Source organism: Atta cephalotes (genome assembly GCF_000143395.1).
Source record: "Atta cephalotes unplaced genomic scaffold scaffold00040, whole genome shotgun sequence".
Taxonomy (NCBI): Eukaryota; Metazoa; Arthropoda; class Insecta; order Hymenoptera; family Formicidae; genus Atta; species Atta cephalotes.
Window position 1 is genome coordinate 1,651,711 of NW_012130104.1, and position 10,815 is coordinate 1,662,525.

At 34.4% G+C, this 10,815-nt stretch overlaps 1 protein-coding gene across 1 annotated transcript in view; it reads right to left on the reverse strand.

The window, feature by feature from the left end:
- The window catches only part of LOC105622121 (alpha-mannosidase 2), a 97,872-nt gene that overhangs the window by 11,776 nt on the left and 75,281 nt on the right, over positions 1-10,815 (reverse strand). The window contains exon 4 of the mRNA XM_012203555.1: positions 10,062-10,195. Within this exon, the coding sequence (XP_012058945.1) occupies positions 10,062-10,195 (134 nt within the window). The remainder of the gene's footprint in view (positions 1-10,061; positions 10,196-10,815) is intronic.

A 10,815-nucleotide genomic window follows, 5' to 3' on the forward strand; every position in this document is an offset into this window, starting at 1 on the left:
TGCGCGCGCGCGCGTTTGTATGTATTTGTGCGTGTTACATGTATTTGTGCGACTGTTATACGATGGCAAACTTGTCGCTGCCTATCTCGCTCGATGGCTCGACTGGATTTAATCAAGCGGAAGAAAAAGTGTAATCTGGAATGCACCGAGCAGGAACGAAGGAAGGATACACCGTGCTCTCTTCCGAGCATCCCATACATATTTCAAGTTCAGAGTGTTTTTTTACATAAATACATTATTAGATTATTACTTTTCTTTTTATATTTTAATTTTTTATTTAACATTATTTATTTTATTTCTACCTAACAATTTATATATCGGAGATATCGCTCATTTGCTATACAACGATATAATTTAAAAAAAACCAAGTTTTCCAGAAAATGAGTTCGAATATTTTTTAAATTATTAAAATTTTGTAATATTAATTTTAAAATATAATTTTGGTGTAATAATTATAGAGGAAGAAAAATATATTCTTTCTTTATGTTTTTTATATCTCCGTTATTTTTGTGCAAATAATTAAAAAAATGACAATTTTTGTGTTGTATCATTTTGTAACAATTAAATAAGTGTAATACGTATTGGAACGTACATATTGAAATTCTCCTATGATCGTCTGTTCATCGTTATTCATTAGACATCAAATATACTAATTATTCTATTTTGAGTTTCATCTCATTGTCAGATTAATTATAAATGAGTCCATTTAACGTTGAATCGCGAGACTAAAGTTAGAGCTATAAATGCAGCAACACTTTATACGCAACATCCGTTCGTTTTGCGTTTCCGTGGAGCGGTTTTGCATTCGCATCTCGGTGGATTCACAGCAATTGTGATCAACACTCGAGGATCTAATTACGGCCGACGCGCCGATCCCTTTTCTTGGCGCCTTGCTTCATTCTCTCCCTCTGTCCGAAGGGCGGCAAAAGCAAAGAAGGCGTTGAAAAAAAAAGTTGAACAAGCAGAAGGAAGAGGGAGGAGTAGAGAGCGGGAGATACTATTGTCTTCCGAGCACCGCAGGATCTCGTTAGCCTACTTTTCGCCCTCTATCTCTCCATCTCTCTCTTTCTCCCTTTCTATTCTATGATCCTCCAGGCGTACATCGTTTTTTTTCCTTTCTGCATGTAACGCACGTCTCTCCACTTTTTTCCGCTTAGATAACCACCCTCTCTCAAACGCCGCCCATTTTCCGCCTATTATCGCTTCTCTCTTTTAACTCGCGCCCACATCATTTTGTTCTTAGATCTCCCTTCTCTCTTAAACCTTTTCCCGTGTTACTTCGATACTTTATTCTGCAATTCCGATATTTTCGCAAATCTGCCAGCATTGTTATCTGCAAGCTTATCCAAAAAGTCTCTAATCCGATTATATAAACGGCTATATTATGCTTCACATAATAATCTTCGTGTACGCAGTTTCTTAGATAGTTTTTTTTACATAACTTTTACGTAAAAAATTTCCTTTGCGTCATATCTATTATTCATTTCTTTATTGTACTGTCGATACAAAACCGAAATCATAACAGTGAATTCACTCGGATAATTCCTTTTACATATTGCGTAACAAAAATATAATTTTAAAAAATATTGATATTTCAATGTTTCTTTGTACTATATAAAAAGATCAACTGCGAAGTGAAGTGATATAATATATTTCTTCAAGCTATATTTTCTTTTAAGATTTCTTATATTTGCGTTTGAGTCGTTTCTTGTAAGAATTATATAGTCAATTTAAAAAAAATTTTTTAACTCTAAATAAATTTGAACATTATTAAATACCAAGATTCGCTTTGATCGAAAATATAATTCTTTTTCTTATTTTATTTAATCTTATTATTTAAATTTCACTTATAATTGTTTAAATTAAATCTCTATTTCTTATGAAACTCAACTTAAATCAATATGCCTATACTTAGTTAAATAAAACTATGATCAATTTGATGCTACAAATGCTTTAAAATATTTAAAATGAATTGTATCCATATAATATTCATTGGAGTAGATATTGTTTAGAACATTTGCTCTTATCTTTGTGAAAACGCGTACCGCGTTTATTGCCATATGTTGCATGTCTCAAGCAGCGAAATAAGGCTCTATCTTTTTAACGACGGAAATTTCGCGATCGTTCCGCGAGCGGTTATGAGGCGAGGCGAGGCGAGGCGAGGCGAGTACCTGGCGACGAAAACGCCTGTAACTAGCTGCTCTCAGTCAAAGTGCTCTCAGTCTAGTCGAGAGCCATAACCGTAACTATTCTGTAGCCCCGTGGAACAATAGCTGTTCCACAATAATAATAACGACGCGGCCGCAATAACTTCCACGTTCGCGCGCAGCGGTGTTGAGATGGACGAAACTTCCAATTTTTAACTTCAGAGAGCCTTCAGAGAGATATTTGCAGGATGTTTCGACAAACATATTCGAAATTAAAGTATATAAGTATAAGAATGTCTTTATTTAATCCAGAAATAATCATTAGATGATTTTATATTCAGCGACGAAAAAATGTGAATTGTAAGATATTTGTATGGATTTGTATTTTTCTTTCTTTTTTAGTATTTTTTATGAATCTTTTAATATGTAAAACTCGCAATAAAAAGCCCTACATCAATTAAAATCTCTTTTTTTATGTTTATATAAAAATGTTAAAGTAAGCTACTTATGTCATAATAAGCTACTTAATGTGCTTTTACTTTATGCGCTTATTCCGTTATTTGTTTGGTTTCTTATTTTTTTTAAAACATTATGATTAAATATATGTCCATAATATTCTCAAATAATAATAAATTGGAAAATAATCAATACAGGGTGCGTCACTAAAATCCAAATTCAATTTAAATTTTCCGTTATATTGTACTTCCGCTAAAAGTTGTTGGCGTCCGAGAAAGTCTGATGCTACTAGTAAATAGTCATATTCTCAAAATGGCCGCGATGTTGAAAGTGCGGAGTATATTCGAAGAGCCGCGATCATTGAAGGCTTTCACGCTGGGCGCTTAGCAACGGAAATAATTCAATTCTTTGGATATTCGAGATCAACGATTTATGAAATTGTGTGGCAAAATATACGACTTTAGAAACAGTCCAACGAAGGTTTCAGTATGCCAGCAAGAAAGAGTCTCTTGAAAGAATGCATCGCGAGATCCCCGCAGTCATTGAAAGGGCTCAAGCGCTGATAACCCAGGGCAAGCGTAAGCGAGCCAACAATGCGTCGAATTGCCAAGGAAGACCTTCGATACAAATCCTACACATTAAAGATACGACAGTTGCTTTCTGAGGCTGCCAGAACAAGTCGAGTTGCTCGCTTCGGCTCCTATTCTGATCTCCCAACAGCCCAGATTTAAATCCCTTTGACTACTACGTATAGAGCGTAGTTGAAAGGGTCACAAACAAGTCTCAGCATTCCAATGTGACGTCATTAAGGACCGCTATTGAAGCAGTATTCGTCTGCATGGACAGAGCTACATTACAGCGTGCGTACGAATGCTTCAGACCGAGAATAGAGCTAATGTTGTCATTCAAGCTAATGGGAGATATATCGAATAATTGTGCTCTACAGGGATCCCTCAAGTGCCATGTAAAAGGATTTTTTGTAATATTTAATTTTTTATTAAAAATATTTTGTTTAAAGAAATTGTTCGATTTGTCCGAATTTTGGTGACGCACCTGTATACAATGCGTTATTAATAACAGTGGCTTTAATTGATATAGGTATAAAAATATTTTTTACCAAAAACATGCAAGCAAAATTGCGCTTTCTATAATTTCCTTCCAACAGATGCATTAATTATTAGCAGAAAAACATGGTACAAACCGTACTCCAGGCATTACCAACGTGACGTGTCGTATACATCATAGAATCACGTATGGGGACTCATATCGATGGATTTTCAGAAATTGGCGGATTTCAGAATTCAGAATAGTCGTGTATATTGCGCGTGGTGTCGTGCGCTATTTCGATGCAAATAACATCGATAGGCGGCAGATTCCGAGGCGGTCCACGATGAAGCCCAGGCCATTAGAAGAATATTCTCCATGATTGAGAAAAGAATTTTGTCGGTGACGAAAATCAATTTGCTGCCGTGATGATCGTTTGCTGATCTCGGCCTGTGTCTTCGGGAAGATTACGGCGGGCTGACTTAGACGACGACATCCTTACAATTTTCCCACCGTTACAATTTTCTCGGTGTATTTCCGTATTAAGATCTATGTATATTATGGCATTCCATCTTACATACACGTATATCCGGGTCGCGGAATGAAACAGAATACGAGCCTACGAAGAAATATGGAGTCTTCGGGGTATGACATAGCTCATAAATGCTTTTATTCTATATTTGCGATATTTGCAGTGGATCTTCAGAAACTAAAAAGCAGAAGGAGCGTTGATGATCGGTGCGAGAGAGCGGTACAGTCTAACGGAACGGTCGGCCAGAGCTCCGTTCCGCTTCGATATTATCGCCACTCGCGGAATTACGTTTAATATTAGGTCGTCGTTTATTAAAAGATTGTTCCTTTGTTCGCGCGCAGTCGTGAAACTCGAGTGAGGAAACAGGAGCCTCTAAGATGGTAGGCTGTCTCTCCGAAATATTGTTTGAATGCCTGCGCAGATTAATTTTCTAGACGGGAAGGAGGCGAGAAATGGGATTTAATGTGACACCAGCCAAACAAGAACCGAGTCCTCAAAGACGTTTCGCGAAATGAGACAAATGAATCATTTGCGTATAATTAGAAAATATCATTATGGCATTAATCTTTTATAATAATTAGTTATTTTATAATATAAATGATTTAAACTAAATAATTATTATAAAATAAATATTATTTACTTTAAATAGAAATATTGCAATTATTCCGCAATTGTATAAAATAAATATTAATATTTATTTTATATAAGTTTATAATTATATCACGTAGAAACTTTACATATCATACATGTGTATAGAACATTTTGTAAGTTTAAAGAAGAATATCATTATTATATCGTTTTTAGGAAACAACTATAATCTTGCGTAATATATACATATATATATGTATACATATATAATTTTAAGAAATGTATGAGTTTACATTTTAAGGTATAATAGGTTTATTTTTATAAATAAAATTTTTATATTTTATAATAAAAAATAATGTTAAAATTTTTTCTAATTATATAATTTTAATTTTTGGTCTTTAAAGAATATTCTTGAGATTTTAAGCTGCATTTTTTTCCAAAGCGGAATACTGGAACGTTGTTACACGTTCATATATCACATCAACTTTTTATTTCTAATTATTTAATAATATTAGAAATAATATTATTTAAAATTATTTTACATTATTATATATAACATTATTTTTATAATAATAAATTTACATCTTCTAATTTTAATTCTTGATTTTTCGAAAAAATGTTTTGATGGTTCATATTTTAAACTATATTTTTTATAAAGAATTTATTCAATACGAGCTATTGTTACACATTATTGTTACGTATTGTTATTCGTATACTACACGAATTTTTCATTCTTTCAACTTTCAAAACAAATTTTCGATGAGACTACAAATCGACAGTGTTTATAATTATAATATTGAAATAAGATCAAAATTTAAAAATAACGTATTATCGAAAAATCTCTCAAGTTCGAGGAAATGTTCGTGTTATTAATCCACGATTTAAAAGCGGTAGTAATGTTGATTCGTTAATCGTAATCGTGCGCACGAACGTCGTTTGTTTGCGTTTTCGACGATTAATGCACGCAATTTATGCGCGGTTTATGCACACTCGCGGCAAATCGACGATAGTACGCCGGACTTTCGTGTTTACAGCGTGGGGGATTCCGTTTACGCAATCGCGAATATCGCCCCGGAATATTTGCGTCGATGCGGCGGTCATTGGTATAATGCACCCCCCCCCCCTGAAAATATACGCGTTCACCAATATATCGGATATCCAGTGCAGCAGCAGTTTAGTGCGTTACAGTTGTTAACGGCAGTCGCGCCGAACTTGGCAATTTAACGTTCTAGGCGCGAACGCGCGTCGCGCCATACATATTCAGTGGCCTAATAATTAGGAGTTAATACACCTGAGCGCCATTATTTCAATTTAATACCACGGTGCCACGGCAAAATCGCAAATGTTCGCACGCCCGCAAAATCACCATTGAGAGACCGACGCGCGTTCTCCCGCGTCGCGACATTGAACGTTGCATAATTCGTGCTCTATGCATTTATCATCTTTGGTCTTAGTTCATTCCACAAACGGTAATCACAATTGCCATCTCTTCAATTTTCAACCGGAGATTTCGATTTTTTGAACGAAATTTCTGTGCTCTTTCTCTCTCTCTCTCTCTTTCTCTCTCTCTGGCCAATCGACAGAAAAAATCTCCAGTTAACCGCTCAAAATTCTGATGAACTTTTTTAAATGCACCCATTTTTTTCTGGTTTCGAAAAAAAATTTCGACAGATGGGTTGCATTTGATCTTTTTTTTTTAGAAAGAGTGTTAAAAAAAGGATAACAGTTTTGCCAATTTCGCAAAATACTGAAAAAGAAATATTCTAAATTCTATATTTGTTTGAATAGTATTAAGTATTTACTAAATATAAACATATATATATTTATTTAGTACAAGAATATTTATTTGATATTTGTTTTTTTAATTGAGTAAATATTTATTTATTATAAGTAAACGTTTAGTTAGTGCTATTTAAACAAATTTATTTATTAAAATTTAGTACATTTTTTCAATATACAATTTTCGACAAGAGAGTCATCGATCTTCAAAAAAAAAAAAACACTAAAAACACTTCAAAAGTGACAAATGTGACAGTAACGTTATTATATAATAAAGAATCTTTGAATATTATTAATATATTTCGCAATAACTGATCATAAATATCTGAGTATTGACAAGAGGATAAATAATGCAATAAAATATGAAAAAAAACACAGTTATTAATTCTTTGAAATAAATTTAATAATCTAACGATATAAGAATATTTTTTATTATATAATATCTATTTCTTTTTGTGCTGCAATCTTTGCAGGATATACATTTTGCAAATATGAATGAATAAATGAGGAGCTATAGTTCAAAGATAACACATTCTGGTTCGCCAAGCACGAAAAGCATGCATATTTGTTATGAAAAATTTCGCGTTAGACCACGAGTTTAATATGAAGATAAAAGGAAATGTTCCCGTTCTTCGTTATACGAGGAGGACTATTTAATAGCGGACCACACAAAGCCCGGATATATTAGCGTACGCGGAAAAGAGAACCTTCGTCGTTGCGTACCGCGCACAATAGAAGATTCGGTTTTTGTGCCGGCAATGAATATGTCGTCCGTGCAAAAACAAGCTGTTAGATCCGCGCGACGACAATTATTTTATGCAGACGCGCTGACACAAGAGAGCGAGCGAGCGAACGCATTATTTGGGCGAGAGCAGGCGCACCAGGCGTGTTCGAGGACTCTCGTTCCTCTCACTTGTACACGCGTTACGCGCGCGTGGAAACTGCGCGACGACAGGTCATAACATGGTGTACGTTTTGTCGTCGCTCCCCTTCGTCCGCTGTTAATGATCGTACGTTGCTCGCGGAAATTTCGCGTCGCCCGTAACGCCCGCCGTGTTTAGTACGTCGCGTTGCGTCGCGTTGCGTACATGCGCGTGGCGCGGCGGATCATTCGGAGGCAAGAGATATGCGGTGACAATATTTGTTTCCTAAAATGTTGGGAATATGATGCGAAGAGAGTGACAATTAAATATTACTGAGATGGTCATGTTGTTTCATAAAATTGTACGAAATATTCCAACGTTTATCGTAAAGTTACATTTATCACCATTATCGTATGTAATATGAAATTATTTCAAAAAATAAAATCGTTTCCAAAAAAAAGAAATTCGATATGAAAAGAAAATGAATTATAAGTTAAAATATCATAAATTGATAACATTGAGTATCTAATTGTCATTTCTACATTCATATTTTACACGGAAAGAATGATTTTGCGCTAAAGTATCTAAAAATTTAATTTAACTAGATCTGAAAATAATTTTATTGAATTATCAATATAAGTACATAAGAATCTCAAGCATGACGAGAAATGCTGCGAAAAGTTCGAACACAGTAACTAGTTTGAGGTACATCATACAGCGATTTCCATCTAATTATTTTAATAGTCCAACAAAAAATTATTCTTAGATCTAACTAATTTTATCTTAGATCTAACTTTTTTAGATTTTCAGCAAAATATCCTTTTCGTTTAAAGTATGAATATAAATTAGATTATCATACATTCAAAATAATTGTTCTTTTTTTAAAAAAAAATTCAAGCTGTCTTCTAAAAAAAACATAATTTTGAAAAATATCTTTTTATTTGAAAACATTTTCTATAATCAATAACGTTAATAAGATATGACGTTTATGTTTTGTACATAATTCACTCCAGAGGAATTAATTCCCACTCTAGTGTCAAATTCCCACTGTAGTTTCTAATTAAGAGATATGAAATTAAATTAATAAGTCCCTCCTTTACGCTTGACACGTTTTTTAATAATCGCATGAAAGTAATTCTTTCCGAGCTGTTCTTTTCTCTCAACGCTTTACAGCTTTTTTTTTGATATTAAGCTTTCGACGTGAATACTCCACAAGACAACCACCGTATTCCACGTTGCACCAGGTCATGGTACGCCTGACCCAACTCCGCTATGTTCAGAGAACGGGCACACGTAGTGGTATACCTAGCAAACATTAGCAATAATCCTACCGCAGCTATGCGACATACGTACGATAATAGTTATTATCATCCCTTCCCCTTGCGTAAGGGAAACTGTTCTACCTCGTGATATCCCGACGATACAACACGCGAGAGGGTTTCCCGTGGAAAGGTAATCAAAGCCGACTGAAATTTCCACGAGGGTGGTAAAATCTTTCGTGGTAACATTAAACCGAAAGAGCGAGAAGGATCCTTTTCTCTTCATTGTGAGAAAGAGGAGAAGGTTGAAGAGAAATAAGAAGAGGATCGTAATCAGACGGCTCCGAGAGGACGAAGAAGACGATGATGACGACGACGACGAAGATGACAACGACGACGTGGCGGAGAGCAATTTTCCGTTGAGAAACCTGCTTGCACCCGCCTTATTACTCTTTCCTCTCTTCCTCTCGTCATAGTCCTGCCGCGTGGCAGGACGAGAGAAATCCTTTCCATCCACTCGAATCTTCTCCCTTTCACGCAGTGCATCGGTGGAGATCCTTATTGCTTCCTGCCGATCGACACTTGGCTAGCAAACTACAGCCAGAGATATCCTACCTAGCTATCTATCGGTTTGCCGGAATTCCGACGTCCTTTTGGTTGTCGATAGAGTTTTAAAACGCCGATTGATTTTTATAGCGTCGGAAGGAAGAGAATCTTTTTTCATCAGCTTGTATCCTTCGCGTTTCCGTCCGTTTTTATGGATCTCATTTTTTTTCGGAGTTTTATGTACATTTTACACTCGTATTCTAGCAATTCTCGTGTTACATTAATATTAAGATTATCCTATCAAAATTCTAGTATTAGATTTGATAATTTCTATTATATAATAATATACTCGGTATAATGATTAAGAAAAATAAAATTAATATTATACTAAAGAACGACTTTGCTGAAGTATTTCGATAAAATAAAATTTAGATAGATGTAAATCTGAAAATAATTTTATTGGAGTATTAAAACAATTATGTAGGAAACTCAAGCATGATAAACAACGCGGCAAAAAGTTTTGACATTCTATAATAATCAGCTAGAACATCCTACATGATTATTTTGCTAGAATTTTTCATCGAAAAATAAGTTGAGGAACAGAATCAATTAATATGTAAATTAATATTATTTGATATAAATTAAAATATTTTTTCTAAAGAAAATTTTGAAATTTAATACCAATTCATTTTTTTCTTTTATAATTGTAAGTTTATTCTATAGAGTAAGTTTTCTATAGATTTAGCAGTTAAATTAAACGTTGTATTAAATACTTTACAACAAATATTTGTAACAAATATTCCTAATTTAATGTTCTGAAATGAGTATATAAGTTACTTTTACTTACCTTCAATGAGTTGGTCCAGCATAGCATAAATGTGAGAAGTCGCTTCGTCAGTCATGACCCAGCCTCCGGTGGTCATTTCTAGTCGACCGTCCTTGACTAATCTTTTTATGACCATCTTCTTCGTCGGATGAGCACTGAAAATGAAGATAAAACTTCTTATGATAAGAGAAAATGAACGCGAATTTAAAACAAAAAATAGAATTAAACTTTTCCCAAAGATTAGATTAAAGAATATCTTTCAAGAATTTATCAGTAGAGAAAAAAATAGAACATAAGGAAATAACGTAATATCAAATGTTTAATAATTTAAAGAATAAAATTTTAAAAACGTACAAAAATATATTGTGCTTAAATTCTGGCTTGAAAAATCGACTCTAAATTCAATAATGAACGAAAAATGAAGATTATGTGCGTATGAAATCGATTTGTATTTTATACAGATAATCGTTCTCCACCATAAATGATTAATCCCAGTTCGACTTTGGATCAACGTCGAATTGAATCATTCTCGCGTGACTTGTCCTGACTCGCGTTTGTTTTATACTAGCTATCATGCAATTCGGTTGCAAATCATATTTATCGCTACCGCCGTCGCATTTCAGCCAGCTAGGATTTACGTGATTTGTGCGTCCGAGTGTTATGTACGACCTACATATCCTTCCCTATTCGAAGGTGGTTTCCACATTACGTCGTTTATGTCGGCCATAAAGCCGCCACGGATTCCATCTACTATATGTCTCTCTCTCTCTCTCTC